We start from the raw sequence: 26,730 nt of genomic DNA, 5'->3' as shown, positions 1-26,730 counted from the left end.
TGGGAATAGAGGGAAGGTAATTAATAGCCTTTTGTGGTTTTACTATTTTAATGCAGGCTTTTCATTTTGCAGTAACTCTATGGTAACATGCTGTGGGCTGTGAGACCTTGTTAAATTAAGCAAAATACACTCTCTTTAAGAATGCTATTCTTTGGCTGCCAGCTATTCAAAACTGAATTGAAACTACCTGCATTATAATAGGAGCTCTAAGATCTTTCTGACGTTGAAATCCAATCCCTCCTGATCTCTGCTTGTGCTGTCTTAGCCTAAAAGGTGCTGGGTGCCCTTGATAAAGTTTCCTATTTTGCGATAACGCTCCCAGATGTAATGAGACAGAACAATAGTTACAAAGGCAGATCAGCAGAAAAATGACAACAAAAGGGAGATATAATGCAAGCTTCAGAGATAAGGCAAAAGTACTGATCTTATAAAGGACACGTAGGTGTGCGCAGAGAAATTCTTCCGCTCTTTAATTGTGTATAACCCTTACTGTGGATTGGGTTTGGCACAGCTGCCTCCATCAGGGCCGGCTGGGGTGAGCGCTGTCAATGGTTCTTACCATGTGCGGAAGGCGGATATTGGCAAGACTTTGGATTAGAGCCTGGCTCAACCCTGAGAGCTCCAGGAACAGGGCTTCGTTTTGCTCCTCTATGATTTTGTTTTCCTCCTCAATGTTCTTCAGGTTCTTCTCCATGCTGGAGATCTGCAGAGCAAGGAGCACGGCAGGGTCACCAACCCTCACGCGATGGTACCCACCACCATCCACCCGAGGGGCTTGGTCATGCATTTATGGGCTTGGATACACATCCAAGCACACAAACCTGTGACTGCAGTTTCACCATGGCTGCTTCCATCTCCGAGTTGGACTCGTTCAGCTCACTGATCTCCTTGTTCAGCTGCTTGATCTCTTCATCGTTCTCTAGAACTGCAGGAGAGATGATTATGGGCAGTTACCAACATCACTACTCACAAAGTAACCTTTGCTTTTGCATCCTTGAAACAGGACACACATCTCACCTGCTTTATATACATGTGTGTTTTCTGTAGCAAGGGTTTTTATCATCACAGTTCAATGACACTTGAATAGGTCAATATGTAAATGCAAAAGCAAATGACAGTGTAGCAGTTGGGGTCCAGCACATCCCTTGCAAGGTCAATTGGGTCACTCAAAGGTTGGGAAGATGCCATTTGACAAACTAATGCATGTCTCGATTAGAAATTACGAAGTTCATAAAACAAAGGAGTATTTATAGAAGAGTGCAAGTATTTATAGGTTCCAAACTATAGTAGTATTCAAGTTAAATGCCTGAACCTTGTCAGATACCACAGAAACCTCAGTAATAGAACTGGAAACGTGAAATGCCATCGCTAACAAAATTCCACATCCAGAAATATCTCAGGATTAAAAGCCCTGAATAGGTGGAAATTGCTGAACGACTGCAAGGGGTTTGTAAAAATGCCAGTGAATATTTGATTAAAAACCCCACAAAAACCTACTACTTCAGCATCATTTTTTACTTGCCTGGAATTTCACTATGGAAACTCCTTCTTTACTGTGTCGTTCAGGAGCGGTGCTGGTACCACCCCCCAACACCCAGAAACCCAAGGAATGGGTGCTCATGGCACAAGTCATCCTTGCAAACCTGCAGCCAGGTTTGAGTTGTTGAATTCCCCCCCCACTGGTCTGCAAAGAAAGGTTCATGGACCCAAGACCTTTATACACCGCAAGGCAAAAGGAGTACAAGTCCTTACCATCGCTGGTCTTGAACTTTGTGTTGAGAATTTCATCCCCTGAGAGTTTTCCTTTCTTCCCAGCAAAAGTAGCTCTTGGGCACCCCGACAAACTGAAAAGCAATTAAAAATGGGTTTCATGAACTTTTGGTATTTATAGGTGCTTATGTTCCCAACAACAGCTCTTACCATTTGGTGGAGTTCATGCTGTGAGACGGTTCTTGTAAAAGCTTTTTATGGCACAGAGGAAATTGCTTTATGAATAATGCCACAAAACTCCTCATTTATAAAGCGAGAGCAATTTTCTCAAGCAAAGATTAAACAGCACACCATTTCCTAGAGGAGGGGCTATGCCAGGTCAGGAAGGTGAGATGAGTCTGGTGAGTGGTATGAAACCTTTGTTTGGGGTACCCAAGTCCTGTCTGGCATGCTAATGAAAGGACATTATATTATCAATTTCCTTTATTTTGCTGAATCTAGTTCCATCCAGGGAGACCTCAGAGCAGCTTCCAGTAGCTAAAGAGGTTATATGAAAGCTGGAGAGGGGCTGTGAACAAGAGCCTATAGGGTCAGGGCAAGGGGGAACGGCTTTAACCTGCCAGAGGGGAGACCGAGATGAGCTCTTAGGCAGAAGCTCTTCCCTGTGAGGGTGCTGAGGCGCTGGCACAGGGTGCCCAGAGAAGCTGTGGCTGCCCCATCCCTGGCAGTGTTCAAGGCCAGGCTGGACACAGGGGCTTGGAGCAAGCTGCTCCAGGGGAAGGGGTCCCTGCCCGTGGAAGGGGTTGGAGCTGGAGGAGCTTTAAGGTCCCTTCAACCCAAACCAGGCTGGGATTCCCCGATTATCACTATTGCAGTATTAAAACAATTATGCATTTACTTCTAAGTAGAAAATTGCAACCTCAAAGCAACGTGAGGTCAGCACATAAAGCTCCAGCTATTGAGCCTTGCATGTAGAGCTGACCGATGCTCAAGCAGCATCTGCACACTGATGGGTTAGTCCATGGCAGTGTCACACTCACAATGATTTCAACGCTGTGATTTACCTTCTGTGAGTGAGGAAGCTCCCATTGGCATGGCCAGAGCCGTCGCAGCCTGGGGTAGGGCAGGTCGGGCCTTCGTTCTTCAATGACTTCCAGGAAAAGGAGGAGCCATTGAGTGATCCTTCCTTCTGCCTGCGGGCTGCCAGGGGGCACCCCGAGGCGCTCCGGTGGGAGGCGTATTTGCCACTGATGTGTCCAAGCCCAACGCAACCAGGAACCGGACACCTGGGCACAGGGAATTACAGCACAGGAATGAAGAGGGAAGTAAGGAGATTGGGGATGAGCAGGAACCAGAGCGTTCAGCCCTACAGTAAGTCAATATGATGTGGGAGCGCTGCCTGTACTCACAGGGACATAACCCTTCCCATGAACTAGTCCCTGCCCTGGAAGCCCAACAGGCTGCAACCTGTGCAATGAGGTATCTGAAGGGTTTCTGAGCCTGTATCTGTTAAGACAAGACAAATAGACCCTGTGGCACTGTTCAGCCTCACTTGCCTCCTCTTCTTGGTTCACACTCCATGGCTACAGAGATAAATCTATGCTCTCAAGGGGATGACAGTGGGAATTACGCTCACCAGCCTTCCCATCCTTGTGCTTCTGCCACCGTTTCAGGCATACATGAGGTGTGAGAGGTGTTGTGGAAGCACAGACACGACTTGTGCTGATTGCCGAGAGGATGAGGACCTCTCTAAAGCGCATCTCCTTCCTGCTCGCATCCTCCCCACCTAATGGCATACTCACTAAATTCAGCCGTTCCACAAAGCCCTTTGTGTCTATTAGTGTTTCTGCTGTAGCTTGCATTTGTTTGTAAAGATACTGGTCAATAAGAAATACAGCTTAAAGTTTATTACTCAAGGGAGGTTGCTCTAAAAGAAGGGAAGGTGGAAATAGGTAAGAAATGGCAGAAATAACCCCTGTGTCCTGGCTTTGGAAGCACTTAGGGACTCAGTTTCCCCAGCAAAACACCCATTGAGCTGCTCCTGCAAATCACGAGCTGCATTTCACTGCCCTGATTGTTTGTGTTTCATACAAAAGGGAGATGACAGCAAGGGGGGGGGGGCTCTGTACACGCAGCCCTTTCCCAAGATAATTTGAAAACTGCTGATCTTGATTTTAATCAGCTGCAAATGCAGCACAATTCACTTATAATATCCCTGCCAGCAGGATCCTCAGTAAATTCATAACATCATTGCTTTTATATGATCATGAGCAAATTACTGAATCCTCAGGAGGAAAAGGATGGGGAAGGGGGGTGGAGGTAGAGCAAGAACGAGACAAACCCCAGCGTTTAGCACGCAGCCATTACAGCCCACCCATTACATATTTTACACTGTTAATTTAACTTTCATTGTTAACAAATAAACCAGAGCCTCGTGATGCAAAAGAGCTGGATGGGGCTTTGCTATTAGGATTATTTCTTTAATTATTAGTATTATTTAAGAGAAGCACCAATAGTGTCTGATCAGTTCGGCACCTGTGGATGCTCCCATTTGATGCCAGGGCTGGGCTGAAGGTTGAGGTGATCTGTTCGGTCATGTCTGTAGGAAATTACTCGAGGGATGAACAGCAGAAACAACAGGGACTCGATGACTTTCCCCTCAGTGGTGATGTGCAAATCTCGGCTGGGTTCCAAGTGGCTCCCGGTGCAGGTGGAGGAGGGAATTAGAGCCAAAGCTCCTTAATGCAAACCCGCACCGGGCGCACCTTGCTGTGAGCACTGAGCTGGGGGAAGGCAGCAGGGAAGGGGTCATTGTGCTGGGTTGTTTTGTGCATCTCAGAGGAGCTCCTGCCTGTGCCATGGGGTAGAGGGGGAATGCTTTCACGTCCTTATGCCACTGAGACCCTCACAGCCCACCTGGCACTACCTGCACCCACACTCAGCAAGCAGCAGAGCCACAGTGAGCCTCCAAGGCCAGAACCAGCTTTATAGTCAGAAAACCCAACCCCATTTCTTGCCACTTCACCTTCCTGGCAGTTGCATTTTTAGGGTGGACTAGGTTAAGGTATACAGGGTGTTCAGCCTGGAGAAGAGAAGCCTCTGAAGAGACCTTAGAGCAACTCCAGTGCTTAAAGGGGCTACAAGAAACCTGGAGAGGGGCTTTGGACAAGGACCTGTAGGGACAGGACAAGGGGAAAGGCTTTAACCTGCCAGAAGGAAGACTGAGATGAGCAAAGAACCCAACACTGGAGGAGCCACTGGGCTCATTTCTGACTGGTCCCAGCCCTGAGTGAGGCAGGAAAGAGCAAAGCCCTGACTTCCCCATCCCACAGGGCACACATCCCTGGGTGAAGACATAGGGAGGAACAACCACCCAACCAGGGGCTCTGGCTGCAGTAAAAGAAGCAAATGTGAACAGAGCAGCAGCTGGGAGTCGCGCAACAGCATTTGCTGCCCTTTCCTCCTTTGTGTCGGTGGTTAATGGCACAGCATTCCACCACCAGCAGCAACGTACTGGAGCCAAAAGCAGAGTTTTTATCCCACAGATTCTTGAGGAAGTTGCTTAATTTTTAATAAACTCGGCTAACTCCTGCTAATTACCACACGGCTCATTTAACCGGGAGCTTTCCTTCCTGTATGCCGAGAACACAGCAGATGGCTCAAATACCATCTTCTTCCTAAAGGTCCTTCCCCCGGCTGGCGCATCCCCGTTTCCCGCAGGGCTCTTCCGCTCCCCCAGCCTCCCGCTCCGGCTCAGCCTCTGGTCCAGGGCAAACCCCACATACACAGAGGTATTCACTGTGTTCTGCAAGGGCAAGACCTGCCCTAGGGCTAAAATGAGCCAAAATAGATGCATCTGGGGACAGGCTGCTGAGCCAAAGGGGTTTGGGCAGATACACCGGTGCTCCTAGCAAATGGAAGCTCGGATGGGGTTAACAGGGTTTTCTTTATCCCTCTCCGCCTGCACTTGCTGGGTGAGTGGACAGGCCCTGGAAAAGCTGGGAATGCTCTGGATTAGGATCTTGGAGTCAGTGTTAGCCCCAGCATTGCTGTAAAAGCTTTGATGTCCTGTAGCAGCATGAGAGGTCAAGACACAGACCCTGAACCTCACATCAGGCTCTGGATGCTGAGCCCGTGATGCTCAGCCTTGCTAAAAGTCAGGACAAATGGATTTCACAGCAAACGAAAGCTGAGGGATTTAAAATCTCCATTCCCACTAGGAATAAATCCCCTGGGATGTTTAGAAAAATTCAGCCTGAGGCAGAGAGAAAGGCTTTTTGTTTGCTTTGGGTATTCAGCCATAGCAAAGACCCTACAAAACACATGTAAGTCCAGGTTACTGGATCCTAGTTGCACTCAGTTCCTGTTTCTGCTGCATTCCTAGGAGATAAGCACCACCAGCACCCCTCACCTCCCCACTGATGCCGAAAAACCTGCAACGTTCTGCTTGCCTGTGGGGTTTTACCCTCATTTACAACCCTTTAGGAATTATATAAAGCACAGGTAGGAGAGGAACAGCTTGCACCCTACCAGCTTACCTTTCACATCCGCAAAGCCAAATACACCATTACCTCCCCACTGCCCAATCACATTCCAACATCACAACACCATTTTGGGGATTAGGGAAAAATTCCTCCCCAAACCAACAGACGAGCTTTGGCTCTAGCGCGGGCAGATGATGCTTTGAGCATCATTGTGCTGCTCCACGTAAATCTGTGCGAGGCAAAGGGGGATAGAGCGAAAGGCTCCACTCGGGAGGTATCTCCAGACTTACTTCATCAGCTCTGGGTCTTCTTTGTCATCCTTTGTCGGGGTGATCTTGATCCCACTTTTCTTGGCACGAGGGCAGCCTGACAGACTGTGGTTAAAAAGAGAAGAAAGGCCTGTCTCACTGGCAGAATCACTGCATTTGCTATTCCCCCGCTTCAGTCAGCTTTCCCTTGCATTTGGCACAGTGTTTTTGATCTCCCTCGCTTTGCAGCTTCACATCACGAGGAGAAGTCAGGAGGAAAAAAAAAAGATAATCAGAAATTGAGGGAGATGGACAGTAATTAATGGTGTCTAGATAAGAAGATCTCTGCTAACAGCCTGCGATGTTTAATGGAATTGTTGAAACAGAAGGCTCAGATCTCTGCTATTAATGCTCTAAAGTGATAATAGAAGTCATAAATAGGTAGCATTATTAACAGGAACATTGCATCAGCTAAAATCTGACCCTTTGTCTTTTATGCTGTTGAAAGGAGCTTCTAATCAGATGCTGGCAACATCAGAAAAAAAAAAAAAGAGAAGTCAGATTAAAGAGATGAAAATAGGCTTCAGTTGTCAGTAACATTAATGTTTTATTCAGAACTTTACAACTCTGCCCACTGCAGGGGGAAGAAGCACCCCCCACCCCCCAAATCAAAACAAAACAGAAAGAAGCTACAGAAAAACTAATTGAAGGGAGATCTTACCTTCTATGCGATGCATAATTTCCTGTTATGTGACCAGAGCCATCACAACCAGGAGTAGGGCACCTGCAGAGGAAAGGGAGGCTCAGATTAGCCTGGGGATGGGAGCAGGGGATCGGTGCTTTGCAGCAGCTCATTGCAAAGAGAAACTGAGGGGCTGTCAGCACAGAAGCAGGTTTTTCATCCTGCCCCTTCTCCCTCCATAAGAACAAGGCCTGGAATATCCACCGGAGTCAATGTATCACTGCATGATGGGGGTGTTGGAGAGGAGCATCGGTGGGAAGAGTGGGATGTTGGGAGCACAGTGGATGGTGGCTCCCAGCTTCTGTCCCCCATCCTCACAAAGGGGACAGCTCAGGAGATGACAATAAACCAAATAAGAGACCTTCAGGACAATGGATGTCATCCTGAAGCCATAAAGAGACAGCAGATGCCATCCATGGCCATTGGGCTGGGCATAAGCCTAGGCAAAACCCAGAACAATAGCCTACAGCTCTGGACACCTCGGCCACCACCAAAAGGAAGCCCAACTGAAGGTCTCAGCTCTGGCCCCTAAGAGTGACTGGAGCAGTGATTTCCACAGATGCCCTTAGCTTTGCAGCTTGGAAAGAGCCTTTTATAAAAGTCCTTTTGGGTTTGTTTTTTTTTGGTCACAAAATACCAAAATTCTCTTTTTTGCACCAGCTCTGGGAAGGGTTTGGCATTTGTAGGGCAATGAATTGTCTCCATTGGTGGAGCACCTTATCTAAGGTGGGAGAGCAGGGACATGTCCTGGTCCTAGAAGGGTGTCAGGGAGACTAAGTCAGGAGCCAAGCTCAGCATGCTCAGACCCAGGAAAACATAAATACACACAGGGCTGGTGCACTAAGAGAAGGGACGCATCCAGCAGGACCTCAGTGAGGATGCACGCTCCCTAGCGCATCTGGAAGTACAGGTTGAGGAGATGGCAGTGACATCTCCCTATTATGTGCTATTAAAGTAGAAAGCAAAACTCTTCCTTTGTTGTTCTTGCTTCAGGGCGGGATGGAATTATAAACCCACTCCTTTTGCCTTGCAGGACTTTTAAAGAGGGGAAGAGAAGTAATTTGATTTTCATTTTTAATTATCTGGAGACAAATCATACCGACAGAGACCTTTTATTGCATGTTCCAGCCTGGAGCTATTTTTTTTTTATACCAGGTATATTAACCCCTGAAATAGAATTTATAATAGAAACACTGACATGGCCTTATCTGAAGTTGTAAAAAGCTCTGTCTGCACTATCTGTAATATCTCCAAATCCTCTTTCCCTTCCTCCTTCCTCTGCTCCCATCCTCACTAGGACATAATAGTCTTTGGGAAATAACATTTAAAAGCTTTGATTTGTCCAGAATTCCTCTGTTTTACACAGTATTTTGATACAAAGCACTGACACTGGGTACCCAAGGGGAGTGGGGGATGCTGCCCACCAAGGCTTGGAGTGATGCTCTCTGAGGACCAACCCAGTTTGCTTTATCTCCAGGTCCTTACTAGAAATGGTCACTGTTCCTGAGAGCTTTTAATATCTGTAACACTAATTGCCTGATCACTGGCTATTCTTTAAGGCTGTTGGAGAAACACCAGTTCAGCAAAGCTCTCTTAAGAGGTCCTTTTCAAAGTGTATATTGTCTATAATGCATGATTAAGTGTACTTAGTGCTAATCATGCGAGTCCTTTTCATCCACTTGCATATTCTATTAATATCAACTAATCCAGCTACTTTTCCACCTTTGTGATAAGGAGCAGGCTTTTAACAAGCATTTTTCCTAACACAAGGATTCGCATTGGTGGTGGAGTATGGAGCAGTCCCAGCCCCACACTGCCCTACAGGGCACCAAACAGGGATTTGGGACTTTACCAATCACCTTAATGTCCAAAGGGGCTCCTGCCTGACTCTAGTATGGCTTCAACATCACTGCCAGCACACAGGACACAGGGCATTACTGGTTTTCATTATAAGCCTATGCAATGTGGAGTCCTCCATGAGGTTTTCCTCTCTGTAGAGGTTCTTCAGTTATAGATTTCAGTGTCTAAATAATCCTGAAACTGGATTCAAAGCAGGGAGCTCAGAGGAGAATCGGCCTCCAAAGATAAGCTGGATCCATGGGAGAGATGTTGAAAACAGATTTAAATGAGGTTTCCCCCAAAGGTGCAGGTTGGGTGGAGGAGATTTAGGGTCCCACCAGTGTCTCCATCACTTTAAATACTATTTCTATTAAACCTCTCTTTAGGGGAAGCAACCAAAGAGAGCATTTGGGAAACCCTCTTGTGAAGAATAAGCTCCTACTGAAAATGAGTTTGGGGAAGACAGAAACAAAGCTGCAAATGGGATTCCAAGGAATATATTTGAATGAAAGTGGCAAAACCAGATTCCTCCCTTCAGGATCAGAAGTGGGAACACAGGGATTCGGGTGCCCATGAGCCCTTTACCCCTGGCTCTGGGTCCAGCCTCACTGAGTGTGTCCATGATCTCTCACAAATCAAATTCCCATGGAAATTAATAGGAACCGACTGTCACTATATCCTGAATGGCCCCTAAAATTGAGGGTATTTTCCCAGCTGTGCCTCTTCCCCAACATAAAGTATGTGTCTTTATCTGGGCTTTGGATTATTTGAAAGGCATACAAAAACACTGACTGAAAAGGCACAAACTAGGGAAAAGAAGCCAAATGAAAAAGAAGGACGTTTTCCTTGTGGGAAGGAATTCCCAAAGGAAATCTGCCTGGGATCCAGCTTATTTCTTATCACTGCCCTGATCCCCCCTCCCAAAAATAAGCCTTTCTCCATGCCACTGCCTCTCTTCAATGCAGTACTGGAGGTTAGACCCCATCACTGCTCCCCACAGGTGGATTTTGATCGGCTCTTTGAAAGGAGAAGGGAAGGGATGGAAAAGCAAAAGCAGAGCAAGAGGACGGGGGGAAGGATGGGAGGAAGAGAGAAAAAAGGGTGGAAATAAAGAAAAAAAAGGAGTTTCAAGTTGAGCGCAAACATACTTGAGGTCAGCAGAGTGGGCAGCCATGAGGTTTCTGAGGCTCTTGTCAGCAAGAGGACAACCAGAAAGGCTGAAAGAGAAGAGATGGAATATCTGGATAAGCCAAAAAAAAAAAAGGGAAAAAGGGGGAAAAAAAAAAGGGAAAAAAGGAAAAAGAAAAAGGGCTGGGGAGGGAGAGGGGCAACAGAAGGGGGAGGAACCAGAACCAAACTAAAGGGCAAAAATCAAGATGTCTTTGGAGCCCAAACCATGAGCCAAAGGTTGACCCACCTGCGGTGAGAGGCATAGTTTCCTGTTATGTGTCCACTGCCATCACAGCCTGGGGTTGGGCAACTGGATAAGAAGAAGAAGGAGGATAAGTGAATGGATTCATCCGAGAGCTATGGATCTGCAAAGCTGTCTCCTTCCATCAGATCTCAGTGTGTGTCTAATGTTTGCATGCAAGTAAACCAGCTCTTTCCCCATCAGCTGCCCTTCCTCCTCTTTTATCCCCCAAAAGATCACAAAGATCCTGAAAAAAAAACCTACAAAAAAATGGAAAAAACTGTAGGAAATGTGGAGAAAACATTTGGAATATGGAACTGCTTGGTTTGCTCGATGGCAGTGGGAGAACTGAAGCAGCTGGTTGGGTGGCATGGACAAACGGGCATGAGCTCCATGTCTGGGTGCTGCCAATGTGGATGATATTTGCAATACTGAAGCTGCAGGAATCAGCTTATTCCTTGAAAGCCTCAGATTTCAGCTTTATGAAATGGTTTTCTTTCTTCCAGCCCTTGTATCTGCAAATAAAAGCTTGGAAATACTGTTCACTCCACAAAGGGAATGAAAGTAATCTCCGATTGATGCGCCTGAGGGATCCTAAAGTGAGGATGGGCAGAAGCTGCCACATCCCGTCTGCTACATTTCCCCCCTTCCCTTTCTGCTGCCTTCCCTGTGAATTGCCCTTGTGCAGTGTTGGAAAAAGGTGCCATTCCTTGTGGGTGTCCAGGGAATAAAACCCAGTCTGTGCCTGAGCAGTGGGTCTCTGGCCCAGTCATGCCCTGCCTGCCCAAGGTATGCAAGAGTGGGGATGTTCCGGGACACCACAGGGATATCCTGGGACAGTTCAGCCCAAGCTGGGAGGAGAAGAGGACTCAAGGGGCTTACCCCTGAATCCTCTTCACAGCCACAACACCCTCACAAACACAGCAAGCCCTAGAGCCAGCGCTGATACGAAGATGCTCAAGCAGCAGTGATGTACGTGGTACCCACTCGTGCACCAACAGGAGGGTGACAGAGGTGAGGAGCATCTTCACAGCAACTGCCATCAGCTACACCCAGCCCTGGAGCATCAAACAGACACAGTGGGCAAGTCTGCTCCTGTGTTAACTACAGCTAATTCATTACAGCCCTTGGGCCAGAAAGGAGCAAGGATGCTAAACAGGGAGAGAAGTCTCAGGGCTGCCCATAACACCATTTATTTATTCCAAGGCTATTTATATTTAGGAAATTTCTCTATCCTTGTAATTCAATTAAAGCACAGGAGGATTTCAAGGCTCTACCTCAGAAATTGCTGTTCATATCACTGCTGGGTTTTAAAAAGCCTTTAGAGCTTTGCACAGGGCAGCTGCTCTGTGCTTGGCTCATTTAGGGAAGAAGCTGCTGCTGCTCTGCCCCCATGGATCTCTTCCCTGCCTGCCTGTTCCTTCAGCCTCCTGCTGCATCACCAGATAACAATCTGTGTTGTATAGGGTCAGCAAAACCATGCCCTGTTTAACATATAGGAAAGTCAAATGCACAGGAAAAGCCAAGAACAGCAGATCTGCTGGGACATCCTGGTCACAACCTGCAGACTGATCCCAACCTGCCATTAGGTCAGAGCCAGGTCCAAGCTGCAGCACTTGGGTCAGGCTCTGAACATTAACCACTAATTTCGAGATCATTTTGGATGCAGAGCAATACCCCATCTAACAGAACAGACCTGGGTCTGTGCTTCCACCCACCCAGTGCCATAACTACATAGACATGAGCAAGGTTCTCCAATGTGAGATGCGCCGTGACAGCCCCCATCCATGTATCCTGCAAGAACACATTTTGTCTCCCACCAGCCTGGCTGTGCTGGGTACATATTTGATAGGTCTTGGGGGCAGGACTTACGTGAGCAGCTCTTTCTTGATGTCCTTGGAGAGGAATTTAAGCTTGAAGTTGGTTAAAGTCACCTCCCCTGGGTATTTTCGTTCTTCAAAGTTTTCCTCTGACACTTCTTGCTCATCAGCTTCCGAGGAGGCAAAAGAGTGGGCAGCAGGCTCTGACTGCAGGAAAACAGATGGGAAAAGTGGTTGTCGTGGTGGTCATTGCTGCTGAGCAATGGGAAAAGGTGGAATCCCAGGTTCATCCCAGTTGTGAGTTAGCGCAGCATTACCAACACCCTCTGTGGTACCCAAACCAGAGATCCAATAGTCTCTAATTTCACTGTTTTAGAGGAAAAATGTGGAAACCATGTCTGTACAGGGGTTTACACCTGGTTTTTCACAAGGTTTTGGAGGGATGAAGATGAGTGCAATCCCCCCGCACTCATCCTCAGCAGCACCTAGCTCAAGGGACAAATTAGGGGTTCTGGGGGAAAACAGGACAACTGCACAAGCGACCATGGCATTCAGTCCCACAAGAGGCATTATTCAAGTATCAAAAGTCACCTCTCACCTCTTCTGGCTCCTCTTCCCGCTGACGGTTTGGTTTAGTGTAGTCAATGGGCCCATCCCATTCATCCTGGCGGGAGGTCTGGCTGGACTGGGGGGAGGTCATGGTGCTGCTTGTGGCACTGGTGCTGTTTTGGCGCTGGGACACGTCTGGGGACTTCATGCTGGGACTACTGCTGCAGCTGCTGCTGCTGGGAAAGGTGCTCTCCCGCTTGCGGTGCTTGTTCATACTCAAATCCAGAGTCCCGTTTTCATCCACCTCAATGTCCATGGACTGAAAGGTTGGAAACATGCCCAACGTTAGCAGCTGCCAGCAATTCCCAGTGGGCATCTTGCCCCCGTTTGTCTTTTGCAGTGCAGGGGGCAGGTTATTCATGTCCCATCCTCTCCACAGTCAGTTAGAAGGAACTGAATGAAAAAGGATGCTCTTTCATAAATAGTTCAGAAACGTGCCCTGTACGACCAGCAATGTGGTTTTATGGCTCAGTTGTTGAAAGCAGGCATCTAGTGCCATTTAAGATGCCCCATGGTATCTGAGACATCTGCCCAAGGCTGGGAGTGCAACCCAGGACTTGTGGAAAACCTGCATCCCTCTGAAAAATAGCTGGAGATCAGCCTGGACACAACTGGGGGATCTCAAATGGCATCAGACACAGAGCAGTGAGCAACTGAAACCAGCTCAGACTCTGGCTGGGAATGATGCTCATCTCAGACGAGTCATTTGAACCATGATACATCTCCATAACACACAAAGAGCCAAGATTACCTCCTCCAAACTGCATCACCCCAAGCAGGGAGCTAGAGGGTGACGTGATGAGTTTCTGCATCCCCTCTATATTTAAACATTAAAATGAAAGGAAGGGTTAAAAAAGGGTATTTCTCCCATCCCAAACTTCAAGCTTTAACCCACTCTGTGGCAGCTGGAGCCGCGCTCATGCTCAGCTCACCTTGCCAGGGGCCTCTTGCTGCTTGGTGCTGAGATTCTCTGGCATCTCCCAGCAGCGGGTGGAGAGGTTGAGGATGGCCGTGGCAGCCATGTGCGCAGCCTCAGCATCCTGCGAGTAGTCGAAGCCTGTGGAGGAAGATGAAGTGCTCTTCACGTAACTGCTGGAGGGGCTGTGGCTGGGGGAAGAGGCCTTTGGAAAAGGTTTGGCTGGAATGAAAGCAGAAGGAACAACACAAGGTTAATGTATAACCAGCACGGAGAGCGGTGAGAGCTTAAGTCAGGTTGACCCAGCCCCTGTATGAGCAGATCCAGGGCGGCCTGTGGTTATTACCGATCCACGGGCTATTCTGTTGCTTTAGGAATGATGTGAAAACCTAATTCATTAATGACACTGCGCCCAAGTCCCCAAAACATGAGTGCTTGCCTTCATCAAAGCTGCTCCTCAGTGCAAGTGGTTAAAGGAGAAAGCTTAGAGAAGCTTCCTGGCTCTTTCTTCATTGTTCTCTCTGTGTTCATAACTTATCTGCGGAGCTGACGTACGGGGAGATTTCTTGTAGCCCGTTTGAAAACTTACCATTTACAGAATTCCATTAATGGCAAAACCGTGGCCATGAAATACGAGCTCGCAATGATGGCACCACTGAAATATGGGCTTTCTGACAGCTGACATGTCATGAGAGTACGCCTGAATAACAGGATTTATTACCCAGCCACGACACTGCTCTGCTGCCCTATAACACAGTGCAAGACAGTGCAGTCCTGGATGCAATTTCTCTTTACGCCCTATGAAATGAAAGCGAGTATTTCCCAGGGTCAACCCACAATAGGAGTTGCCCTAATCCTGAACCTGGTCCTAAGAGGGCCCTGACCCATGCGAAGTCTGTGATTTCAGTGGGTGCAAACAGGGGATGGTCGGATTTTGATCACTCACAGGATTGTGTTTTGAATTCATCAACAAAATCATCGAATTCTTAATTTGGGGGTGAAAAAATTCCCCCTTCCAGTCAGAATCTCACCCAGCAAAGACTCAAGCTTTGGCTTGATGGCAGCAAAAGCAGCAAGACAATCCTGGTTGATGTGGCTACAGAGCAAAGCAATTTCATTATTCCCATTACAAACTAGTCATATAAGGCACTATAAAATGCTAATCTTCCCAAGGCCTGCTTTCTCCCTCCTTGTGTGCGTATATAATGCATATTGACATTAATGGGAGTTATGCACACACATGCAGGGCAATATAAATCCCTCTGGATGAAGATCTCTTTCAAATAAGTTCTCAGTGAAAGGAACAGATTTCCCTGCTATGATTGGCAATCATATTCATCTTGTCGCTTTGATTAACTCATTGGAGCTTTGCCCGCATGGTTATTCTTGTGCATGGCTCCTTGGTTTCGAGTCCGGTTTAATCCATGTCTTTGCAGCGGGATGTGGGTATTTGCCAGCCCAACCTGACAATATCCCAGATCGTGAGATGCCAATTTCAATTTCACACCGGAGGCTCAGCGATGCTTTTCCATTTTGTAAGTATTTCTACCACTAATAGACTCGCAATCAGCAAATTAGTAAAATAAGTGAGGAGAAAAAATAGAAAGGATTATCCTAGTGGGTCTGCTGGAATTATTTTTGTCAGTACAATTACACTGAAAATTCTTTGCTAATATTGCAAATAACACAATCTATTCAGCGAGAGAATCGCTTGTGCTGGGAAACAAATTACTTTTCCATCAGCCCTAACCCAGGATGACAGTGGCAGTTGTGCTCTCTGGCCTCCATCCAATTTCATTGTCTGATCCTGTACAGATTTAGTACTGCAATAAAGGGCGCTTCCATTGTAGTGCAACAACCGGGATGCTTTCAAGTACGAGCACTTTTTAGAGAGCAGCTGCATCAGGATTAAGCAGGATTGTGGAAGTGGGATTAGCCAGACACAGAAAACCCTCTCGAGGCTGCTGACTTCTGCAAACTGGGCTCCTAAATCTAATTCTTTTCCTCTCAAAAAGATGTCTTCAGGTGCACATTTGGTGTCAAAGGGAAGGTGGATTTTAGCATCATCTATCTCTCCGTGCAGCATCCCTCCTGCTCCTGGCAGCCCAGCCCCTGAGGGTTTATTTAGCCATTTCATTATTACCCACTCTTTCCTTGCACAGTGCTGTAACCAGTGCAAGGTCCTCGGTACAGAGCAGAAGTGGGTGGCTATGATAGGAAAGAGATGGGACATAGGAGGTGGATGATCGATAGGTAGCAGAGCTGGAGAGCGGAGCACAGCAGAGAAGACAAATGTGTGGAGTGGCTCATATATAAGATGGAAGAGGAGAAAACTGTAATCCATTTAGCTAGATGAGGAAAGACAGATCAATAGATATGAACTGCAAAGCAACAGGGATAGACTGAGGACAACTGTGTAACTTATCCCACCTAGACACATCGCTCAGGTTAATATTCCCAACCATTTCTCCTCCCGTTCTGCAACAGCAGGAGGGATCCAGCAGCCCAGCCCCAAGACTCTCCCATCACCCCAAACCCAGCATCCCAAGAGCTTCGCAATACACCGAGAAAGGCAGAATATGCAAAACCCAGCCCATCCCTGCTCCCGACTTACATTTAAAGGCTTTAGGTGAGGTTTCGCTAGTCTGAATCTTTGGGGCAAGCATGCGTTTGCCAAAAACCTGAGCATCAAAACTTGCATAATCGAAGGTGACCTTGGAGTACTTCTCCAGCTCCTTGGCCAGGTTGGCCCGGGGGGTTGCAGGGACCATGTTGGGCCGGTAGCTTCCGTACTGAGGGATCTCCAGTTGCTTCACAAAGCACATAGGCCTGCGGATGAAACAATGAGCAACAGTGATTTCTCTGTTCCTTGAGGAGACGGCTGTTAGGAGGGGACCAGTCTCAATGGGAATGTGTAGCTGCACCTTGCCCCTGAGGGGTTACTGGGGAAGAGGGGAGCAGTGGCATTCTTCTTGCTCTAGTGTGCATCTAGCTTGGGTCTCTTGGATTCCTTCTTTTCTTTTTCCATATTTTCCCTTTTTCTCTCCTTCTTTCTCAAGCAAAACTCTGAGGTGCCAATCTCATCCAAACCAATATCCTTGAAGGCTGCTATAGTGTGGCAGCATCTTCCAACAGCAGTAGACACTTGAGCATCACTCATTTAGGGCACAGGAGAGCACATGAAAGTTTGAGGACCCCAGTTTACCTCTGCTCCCTGCTGCAGGTTCATTGCAAAGGCACCAAGGTCTCTTCCCTGCCTGCAGAGTCCTTCTTAAAGACCCATTTCTGCTGAGCTGCCTATCAGGAATCAATTTGTCTTGCATATAAATTGTATATAAATGGCCTATTGTTATTCTCCTTCCCATGACCTCTTTCCACCAGCGAGTCCTCAGAGCAGGAGCTCCTCAGAGCATGGACCATCCTCGTGATGGCTCCGCTGCAAATAAATAAATAATGGCCCTAAATGGCCTTTCCAAAGCAGCGAGTGCTGGAGCACCAGGGTGCCCAGCAGTCCTGGGGAGCAAAGAAATAAGTTAATCAGACCTTGAAGCCTTTGTGGGAGTGCTGCTCAGGGCTTGTACTGCGGGCTTTATCCTGCTCTCGTTGCAAAATAACTAACCATATTACGCTCCATCTGTAGGCTCATGAATCACATCAGCCACAGAAGCCAGCAGCTACCAAGGATATCCTTCATGTGAGACAGCCCTTTCTCCCAGGAAGATAGAGATGGGTGAAATAACAGAATAAATGTGACTGGTTTGGCAACGAGTGGCAGGCTCCTCTCCTCTGAACCATGCAGGCTAAGGGAGAAAAGCGAGTGGACTCATGTGAAACTGCCATCGAGTGATTTATATGGAGCCTAAATCTCCTCCTCCCGCTCCCTAAGCCCACCCTACTTATAATGCTAATATAATAGCCATCATTCTCTGGCAGTTTGCATTGCAGAGTGATCGGCACAAATGCCTTCTGCTGCACTGATGAAACCCTTTGGCCTGTAGCCTCAGCATTAATTGATGCTACAGAAGCAATTCATTGTCCTCAATGCCCTCCCTGGGATCATCAATTAAGTATCTCCCCACCTTGGCAAGACCTATGATGATAATAACAGGGCTCAGCAGTATCCAGATGCAGCTGGAGGGAGCCGTGACGGATGCTCCTGTGAGCGTGGCAGCACAGGGGGGGCTGGGGCAGCGTTACCTGCTGTGGTCCCACTTACCTGAGTATCCGGTCGGAGTTGGAGCTGGTCTTTGAAGGATCACCAGACTGGGTTTGTTGCTTTTCATGTGATTTGGCTAATTTCTCAGCAGCAGCAATGGGGCACCCAGATAAACTGTGGCAGGGATTTTAAAGGAAGAGGAACAGAGAGAACAAAACCAAGCATGAGGGATGAGCATGGAAATCTTCACCTCAGGCACCCACTGAGCCCATGAGAAAAGTGTTTGCATTTAAAGGTTTTTATTATTATTTTAAAAATTATTAATAACTATTATAATTCTATTAATGTTTGTTATTAATATGTAGAATAATAATTATTATTATTGCTTTTAGTCTTGGCCAGCAGCAAAGCAGCCAAACATCCCCAGGGCATGGAGGTAGATTAAGGCAGCAGCTCCTCTGAGCTGAGCACAGAAGGAGATGGAACTGGTTTCTTTGAGTGGTTTTAACAGTTAAATGGCATTTTTGCAGTCGTATTTATGTGGATCCTTTGCAGGGAACCTTCTGAGGGGCACTTGCAGGGAAGCATTTACTTCTGATGTGCAGGGCTGACAGCGCATCGGTGCCTGGGGGAGGTTGGGGGCTGTAATGGCTTTTACTCACATACACCCTAAATGTGAGCCAGGCTCTGCCTCTCTGGGACAGTTTGGCTTACAGCAATTGCTTAGGGAAGGCAAAAACCCCTCCTAAGCAGAGCTTACACACTCCCAGTCAACCCCAACCCATCACAGGCACCTTTATCACTGGAGCAGCCAGCACTGAGAGAACCCAAACCCAGCCCTGTGTGAAATCCAGAGCTCTCACCCCACTGGATCTCACCCCAAAGCTCACTCCGTAACCCCCTAGCACCAGTGGATCACCTCAGTCTCACTGTGATCACTTGCTGCCTGCACCAAACCCAGCTTCTCAGTTAACCAAGCAGATTTCCTCAGTTCTCCTCCAGCAGCTATAGTGAAGCATCCTCCAGCTTCCTCCACAGCTGAACGAGTCATGACACAAACTCACCTTGCTCCTGCAAACGCATCAGCCCTCTCGGAGCTGTCACTCTCTGCCAGTTAAGCTCAAGTGCAGCGAATGGTAAATCATAAATTCATGAGTGCATCCCTGCAGCACAAGCTGGTTTGGCTCTTTGAAAGGTTTCTAGCTTTTAAGTGCACCATCACCTCCTCTTACAGCCTTTCTGTTTGTAGAAGTGCTCAAATTTAGCTGAAGCCAGAGCATGGGGTATAATTATAAGGTCCCAAAGCACACCTCTGTCCCCTTCTGACCACATCTGGGCTGAAGTCCTGCAGCAAAAGGACCTGAATTCCCAGGTCAATAGTCAGTTCAGCCTAAATAGTATGGATATGCCTAGAAATCCTGCACAGTGCCACATCACTAAACACAAACATCACCCTGCAATCAGCGGCACAGGGGACCCTGTGCCAAACACCTCTTTCATGAACCCCCCACCTTCATAATCCCACCTGGAAGCATTGCCATGCCCTATTGCCCAGCCAGAAATCACCACCCCATCATACTTCCCCATGTTATTCTTTGTCTTGGGATCATCCCTGCTTTCCTAGTCTTAGTTGCCCCGTCTCTCAATGCAAGAGTGAAGCCAGCGCTTTGGGGGTGGTTGCCCTGCTGCCATCCTTGCCCTGGCCATTAGGGAGAAGAAGTCAAAGCTGGTACCTCCTGTGCGTGTTGCGGTTGCTGTTGACGTGACCCTGTCCTGTGCAGCCTGGCGTGGGGCATTTCAACACGTTCTCGTGCATCGCCAAGACTTGGGGGCGAGAAAGGGAAGGGGAGAGGGGAAGGGAAGCAAAAACAACTTGATAAAAATCAGAGGGAAGAGAAAAAGACAAAATCATCAAGTCTTGGACTTCCTAGAAACCAGGGAGTGTGAAATGCTGTGATTAGAATTTGTCGGTGCAAAGAGTGAGGGATTTACAAAGCAGCAGCACTCAGGTCAGCACTAGATTAGCATCTCGGCACACAGCTTGGCCTCCTTTGCCTATTGGAATGTGGTTTCTCCCATCCCACCACCACCCTTTTGGAGCCGGGTCTCCCAGTTTCAGGTAGTTTTGAGTGACTGAAATTGTCTCTCTGCTTTCTCCTTAGGACTTGTCCTTTTTTTTCTGATTTCTTTATTTTTCTGGTTTAATTTTAATCCTCAGGATTATTGCTTCCTGCAGCACTGACCTTAAAAGCACAGAAAACGCTTTGATTTGCAAGCTTTTCTAAAGCACGCAGCTCGTGTTAGGGGTTTATTAATACCCTTTTCTTGCATTCAAGCTGTACTTCCTCCTCGTTTCCTGCAGTTGGGTGTTTATGGCAGGTCTGCAACCTTTGAAATTACTGATAAGGAAAGGCTCCTTTTTTTTCCTGTCTATTATGGCATTATCATAAACATACAACATTGATTTTTATGTGCATGCACAGGGAAAGCTATTTCAGATGCTGGTGGAGAGGTAAAAATAAAATCTCTATGCATCTGTATATATAAAAAGGTGTTATGATGATGATAAATATTTTCTGTGGAAGAGATGAATCTTGGTATAGAACCTTGGGAGTATTCCAGTGACGAGAGCGTAAGAGGAGACTCAGCTCTCCTGCACATCCTGAACAACTCCTCTCCTTTGCCATACAGCAGCACTTTCAGCACAGTTGGACAGCGAGAGAGAACAGTTTCCCCTTTTCCCAACGTGATATCCCGAACAGGGAAAAATAAGTGACACTCAGTGTAAGGATGGGAACTGCTCAACACACCTCTGGAGGTGGGTAGGCGTTTTTAAAGCACCTCTTGGATATGCAGAGAAGGGATCTCATTCTCCACAGGATGGTGCTAAAAATCTTTAAGAAGGGTAAGGCTTCCTAGTGAACTCCACAGCCACCAACCATACCCATATGGTGGATAGAAACATCCCGGAACAACTTGGAAAGGCACCATCCCGTGCCAGAAACTATTATACCCCAAGGATTAGCATCATGCTTGCTCTAGAGACTCAGTCATAAAATCCATCTGTTGGCCTCAAACCAGCTCTACCCATCAGGTGTGAAATTCCCCTTAGGAAATAAGGCTTCAGGCTAATTTAAGCACCGTGTATCCCACCATGTACTCACTCTCCGGAGGGATCCTGTCTTTGTGCGGACAGCCAGAGAGGCTGCGGTGGTGAGGGTAGAGTCCCGTGACGTGGCCGGTCCCATCACAGCCAGGAGTTGGACATTTGATTTCTCTCTTCTCTGGTCTTGAGGGATCTAGGGAATGTGGGGGAAAGGCAGTGGGGAGCAGGATAGGGATTTGGAGGCGGAGAAGTTAAAAGGAGAGGAAAACTGCTGAGGATGCTTCCCACCCGCTTTTCCAGTGAAACAGGGAGAAACCCTTTGGAGGGTTTCTTCCCAAAGGTGGATTTACAACACTGGAAGCTCCAGAAATTAATACCAGCAAAGCAATTTGAGTAATTAACCAGGCTTGGAGCAGGGAGCTGTTCACAGCGATGGCGCAGGCAGCCCAGCTCTGCACCGAGGGGACTCAACAGCCCATGCCAAGTCCCCTGTGTTGTTGTGGCCATTCCCCTGCCACTGCTTTAAAACCCACTTGGATTTTAAACCAGCCCTACTGCTCGGGCTGAGATTTAAGGCCAACAACCAATTTAGCCAAGCAATTCCCTTGCTGAGATGCAGACGACACCTTCATTTTGTGCATTCAGTGTTGACCTCTAGGATATCCCCATCCCTCTGGGCATTGAGGATTTGTGGCTAAATCCCCCCTGTGGGCTGTGAACACCCCCCAAGCAGTCTTTTTCTGATGGGGTGCTAAGCAGGCAAGTTCAGCTCTTCCATTGGGCATGGGCAGGAAGGAGGCACGTGTCCCCATACCTTTGCCGTAGTAGCTCTTCCGGATGCTGTCCAGGGGTTTGCTCTGCTTCTCATCCACCGGGAAGTGCTTCACGTGCTCCCCCGGCAGCCGGCCGGGCTCCCGCACGATCTTCACCTGCTCGGCTTTCAGCGCAATGGCTTGTTCCAGCAGCCCCAGGTTGCCCCTGGTCATCATGTCGTACATCTCCGACTCGTCAGTCACCGCTGACTTCTGGGATCGGGCATCATCATCTTTGTCATCATCCGACCGGACCTCCACGATGACCGAGTACTCGGGCTTCGGGCTGAACTGCCCTTCACAGTGGCTTTTCTGGGTGTCCTGAGAAGTGTGAGGAGCTTCTTCACAGATCACTTCCGGAGCCATCTCCTCCTCCTCTTCATCCTCCTCTTCTTCTTCCTCTTCCTCCTCCTCATCTTCATCCTCTTCTTCCTCCTCTTCTTCTTCATCCTCCTCCTCCTCATCCTCTTCTTCTGCTTCACCCTTCTGCAGTTTGCAGGACTCCTCGCAGTTCGCATCGTCCCGGTGCTCCGGACACAACTCGCTGCTGCGTTCGCTGGTGACCTCGATGACTTCCTCCGCATCCTCCGTCTGGATGATGATCTCCTTGTCGCACTCTTCCTCCACTAACTCCTCCTCCTCTCCCGCATCCTCGTCGACCAGATGCACAACGTTGGATGGGGGCTTGGAGCCCTGCAGCTCAGCCTCAGGCAGCTGCCCTTCGATGGCGAGGGTTTCCTCTGCTATTTGGCCTAGGTTTAGGAGAGAGTTGGCGATTATTTCTTGATAGCTGCTATAGTTGGCCTTGCTGGGCCCAGACGTACTTGTTGCTGTGTTCTGTCCATAATGGGTTGGTTTTGCTGGGCTTCTCTCTGGGATAGGGGAAGGAAGGAAAGAAGGAAAGGAAAGGAGAAAAAGGGAGGAAAAGGGAAAGGAAAAAAGGGAGGAAAAGGAAAGGAAAAAAATAGAAAAAGGAAAAAAGAAGGAAGAGAAAATAAGGAAAAATGAGGAAAGGAAAAGTAAAGGAAAGAAAAAAGAAGTAAAAGAAAAAAAGGAAAAGGAAAAAGGAGGAAAAGAAATTAATTGTATAAGCTCATAAACATCTCTTTGTCTCACTTAAGCTTAATTGAAATCACAGCCCGGCTGTTATGCCCCTGGAGCAGCCCAATTTATTGCATTAGGGAATGGCAGGTAGGAAAGGGATTTCCATGTGGAAGCTTCTGTGGAGCTCAGATGCATGCAGCTTCCCGGCCCCCCCCACTGTTGGCAGGCGTCTGGCTCCCAGTGCTTCCCAAACCAGAGGCTCCAAACTGGGACCCCAGCTGGATGCCCAGCTCATTTGCCTATCACTCCTCCTCTGGGATAGCAACCGGATCCATTGGGATTGCTCACTAAGCTGAGCCCCTTGAGGCAGTGATGCAGGACCCCGGCTGCCTTCCTGGCTGCATCTGAGCCACGGGGCGAACCCCTCTGTGCTTTCCATAGGTCCTTCCCCACGGATCATCCCTGATGGAAAAGCTCTCACTTGAAGACACTAGGGACAATCTGTGCGTATCATATCCCCTCAGTTAACAAGAGCTTTGCCGTTGTGCTTCTACCAAACATAATAACTGAAGGACCCATCATGTACATAATAAAGAGGAGCTGTAACTCCTGGTTATTAACACTCCCTGCCCCTTATTCATCTGCAGAGCACAGCCCTGCAATCAGCAATGATAAACCACCTTCTGAGGGCTCGGGGCTGTGGGTCTCCTCCTGCTCCACCACCTCTGCCTCATCCTCCTCCAGTGTCCCCTCCGACTCATCGGAGCCAGATTCCTCCTTCGCCTCGGCCTCCTCGCTGCCGTCGCTGTCGACGTTGTAGCCCTCATCCAAGGCCAGCTTGAGCGGATGGGATTTTCTCTTGGACACCAGATGTTCGGCCTCCGCATCCTGAAGTTTCCTCTTCTTTGCTAGAGGGCAGCTTTGTAAACTGCAGATGGGATCAAGGAGCGGAGAGGAAGCATGGCCGAGTGAGAAGGGCATGGCTATGGCATCAGAACCAGTTAGGCAAAGGCGAGTGGGACAAACACACACTAAAAATACCAGATGGTTCAGCAGCCCAGGTTTTTACCTGGTTTAACCCTTCATGACCAGAAGATCTGCTCTCAGACCTTGACTTCATGCAGCTATGTCAGCTTTTCCCAGCACAAGGATGCTGGGCTCACTCCAACAGTCCAGCCCCTGAGCAGGTGCCCTGGGAGCAGCAGGACCAACAGCTCCCAGCACCTCTATGAAACCAGGCTGGGTTTCTGGGTCATGTCTACCAACTGCTCTGATTTCACCGTTCTAGGGTGATGACAACCCTCAGTTAAGGCTAGCATGACCAAGGCAGCCAACATGCTCTCATTTCCCCTCCCCATTCACAGAGGTGACAAGCAGACCAAAATCTCTGCCTGTCGATAGCACCCATCAATCCCAGGCACCTGACCCAGGTACTTCTGCCATGGTTTGGGGTCTGTGTGAAGGTTCCCATCAGCCTGGAGAAGCAGATCCCCCGGGATCTCTCACAAACTGATGGAGAGGCTGAAACAGGCTCTTTGGTGGGCAGATTTGGGGCAGGTGAATGGGGTTGCTTCTGTGAACCAGCCTCTCCCCAGTGAGTGCCTCTCTATTGGCTTCTTGCTTGCATTTTGCCATCCCCATTACCTCCAACCCATGCTCACCTTCTGTGTCTTGCATACTTCCCACGGATGTGTCCTGAGCCGTTACAGCCTGGGGTTGGACAGCTTGAGAGGGAAACAAGGAGCCATCAGGAGCAGCAATAGGACTCGGAGAATTCATTTTTAATTAGAACGTTACAGACTATGGTCAGTTAAACAGATCCTGTGCCCAAGGAGCAAAATACCCACAAAAGGGAAGATAATTCCCCTCAAACGATTCAGCTTGGCCCTTTGAATTCCAAGCGAGGAGGGCAGGAGAACAGCCTTGCTGTTTGCTAAAAATTAATGAAATTACTCACCCCATTTAATTAAATGAACGGTTCATTATAGTTTTATGAGTATGTTTAATTAAAGATTTGCATGTGTAAGAGCAAGCTTTTAAAAAGCAGACAACCACTGCACTCTGCCTCCCTCCCCGCTTCTACTCTTCAGCTTCCTTCCTCTCTGGTGCGGGAGGAAAACACGGGCTTTTCACCTGCTTGATGGCTTGTCAGGGAACCGGGGGTCCTTGCAGCAAGAAATGGGTGGCTTTGTGGGAAGAGCAGGTTAGGAATGGAGCGAGATTTTAAGCAGGGCACATTGGGTAGGGCTCACCAGGGCAAAAACCCTTAGGAGCATCTCAGAGCCTCCCTTTTAGGGGAATGGATGGGGTTTAGATGACCAGGTCTCCCAAACCCCCACATTTGTTCCTGCTGCTCTGCAGGAGAGGGTGAGCTAAAGACTTCCAGGGGCTCGAAGCCGCTGCTGCCTTTGCCATACAGCACTAGCTGCATCCCTCAGCACATCCCTGGCAGGGGTAATTAGTCCCAGCTCCAGGAGCTATAAGAGCTCCAGCTAAGAAGCATTAAAGCAAACATTTTCTGGCAAAACCAGATTATGGCATTGATTATAGGATGCCCAAGTGATTTGCCTGACGTCTGAGGGATTCTAGAGTCATGTACGATTAATAACCTCATTTAGCATTGTATCACCCTCGGCCCGGGAAGTTGTAAGCGGTAATGAAATCTTCTGATGACAGTGGAAAGGGAGAAGACATCGCCAGCCCAGAGGGGGATCTGGCCAGCCTGTTATTCCTGGAGTAAAAGACACAGGACAGCATTAAATAGGACCAAGTGCCAAGTCAGGCTTTAGGGACGCAGAATTCCTGCTCTCAGCAGGGAGCTCAGCCCTTGCAGAAAGCGATGGATAAGGAGGATCTGAGTGCACTAATGGATGCAGCAGCTCTGGGTGCACCAGTGGGTTATTAATGACTCAACTCCCCAGAACACTGCAGAAATCACATCACTGCGTTCAAAGAAGAGAATTCAGCCCCAAACTGTGATGGGAAAGGGCTGCTGAGCTGTCAGGAGAGGAGGAGTCTGACCTTCAAGGAGACCAGATTGCTTTAGCTTAGCAAAGCAGCCTGGTCTAGTGGAAGGTCCCCCTGCCTGTGGCTGGAACTAGATGAGCTTTAAGGTCCTTTCTAACACAAACCATTTTATGATTCTAATGCTAAGAGGGCAATGATGGCAGCACATCCCTGACGGGGACACAGCATTCTGTAAGTGGCATGGGTGAGAGCTGCATGTCCTGGAGAAGATGAAGTCCCTGCTTTGCTCAGAATTCAACTCAAGCTGCTGGGCATCGTCCAACACTGTCACTTTGGGGATGGCTCCCAGCTCATCCCACTGAAGTGCACAACTGGAAGAGGGAGCTCCCCCCTTCACTGCTCCCTCTGATGATGATCTATTTAATTCTAATTGCCCTCAGTCATGACTGAAGCTGCTCTGTCCTGAGCAGCCCCAGACACGCTCTGAAGTGACTGCACACCGAAGGACAGAGCAGTGTTTATACTACCAGCGACTTGCCTGAAAAGGCCCTTATTCAACGTGAAACAAGAGCAGCTCTGATGAAGATCAGATATTTGATGTGGAGAAATGCAGCCTGCAGTGAAAAGTAAGTAGGAAAGAGCCAAGTGGGGTTCAGCATCGAGGTTTCATGAAGCAGGTGGTGATTTGGGATGTCTGTGGCTTTGGAGTGTCAATTTAACCCCTTTAAAAGCACCAGCACAGAGGTGATGCTCTGCATGCGCTGGGCTGGGCTTTCCTGCCCCTGTTCTCCACTGGGGAGGTTTCATGTGTTTTGGCAGGAGTCCCAACAGAGGAAAGGGGCTTTGAGGTCTATGAAATCCACTCT

At 48.2% G+C, this 26,730-nt stretch overlaps 1 protein-coding gene across 8 annotated transcripts in view; it reads right to left on the bottom strand.

Moving 5' to 3' along the window:
* Window positions 1-26,730, bottom strand: part of MYT1 (myelin transcription factor 1) — a 61,975-nt gene that overhangs the window by 3,953 nt on the left and 31,292 nt on the right. For 5 of the 8 annotated variants that reach the window (XM_061441328.1, XM_061441332.1, XM_061441333.1 and 2 more), the window contains exons 5-22: window positions 24,559-24,621; window positions 23,578-23,825; window positions 21,856-22,725; window positions 21,100-21,234; window positions 19,669-19,759; window positions 17,996-18,109; window positions 16,394-16,608; window positions 13,796-14,001; window positions 12,853-13,122; window positions 12,307-12,461; window positions 10,441-10,503; window positions 10,172-10,240; window positions 7,164-7,226; window positions 6,485-6,568; window positions 2,775-2,996; window positions 1,753-1,844; window positions 822-925; window positions 560-703 (exon numbers count right to left, since the gene is read on the bottom strand). In XM_061441328.1, the coding sequence (XP_061297312.1) occupies window positions 560-703; window positions 822-925; window positions 1,753-1,844; window positions 2,775-2,996; window positions 6,485-6,568; window positions 7,164-7,226; window positions 10,172-10,240; window positions 10,441-10,503; window positions 12,307-12,461; window positions 12,853-13,122; window positions 13,796-14,001; window positions 16,394-16,608; window positions 17,996-18,109; window positions 19,669-19,759; window positions 21,100-21,234; window positions 21,856-22,725; window positions 23,578-23,825; window positions 24,559-24,621 (3,208 nt within the window). Of the gene's footprint in view, window positions 1-559; window positions 704-821; window positions 926-1,752; window positions 1,845-2,774; window positions 2,997-5,191; window positions 5,542-6,484; window positions 6,569-7,163; window positions 7,227-10,171; window positions 10,241-10,440; window positions 10,504-12,306; window positions 12,462-12,852; window positions 13,123-13,795; window positions 14,002-16,393; window positions 16,609-17,995; window positions 18,110-19,668; window positions 19,760-21,099; window positions 21,235-21,855; window positions 22,726-23,577; window positions 23,826-24,558; window positions 24,622-26,730 lie in introns of those variants that run through there. The other 3 variants (XM_061441330.1, XM_061441329.1, XM_061441335.1) reach the window with 3 other exon arrangements.

The sequence above is a fragment of the Pezoporus flaviventris genome, unplaced genomic scaffold, assembly GCF_033815535.1.
Source record: "Pezoporus flaviventris isolate CSIRO_AGI_PZ_B2104156 unplaced genomic scaffold, CSIRO_AGI_Pfla_v1 ptg000213l, whole genome shotgun sequence".
NCBI classification, from domain to species: domain Eukaryota; kingdom Metazoa; phylum Chordata; class Aves; order Psittaciformes; family Psittacidae; genus Pezoporus; species Pezoporus flaviventris.
This window is presented reverse-complemented; position numbering and strand designations above follow the sequence as displayed.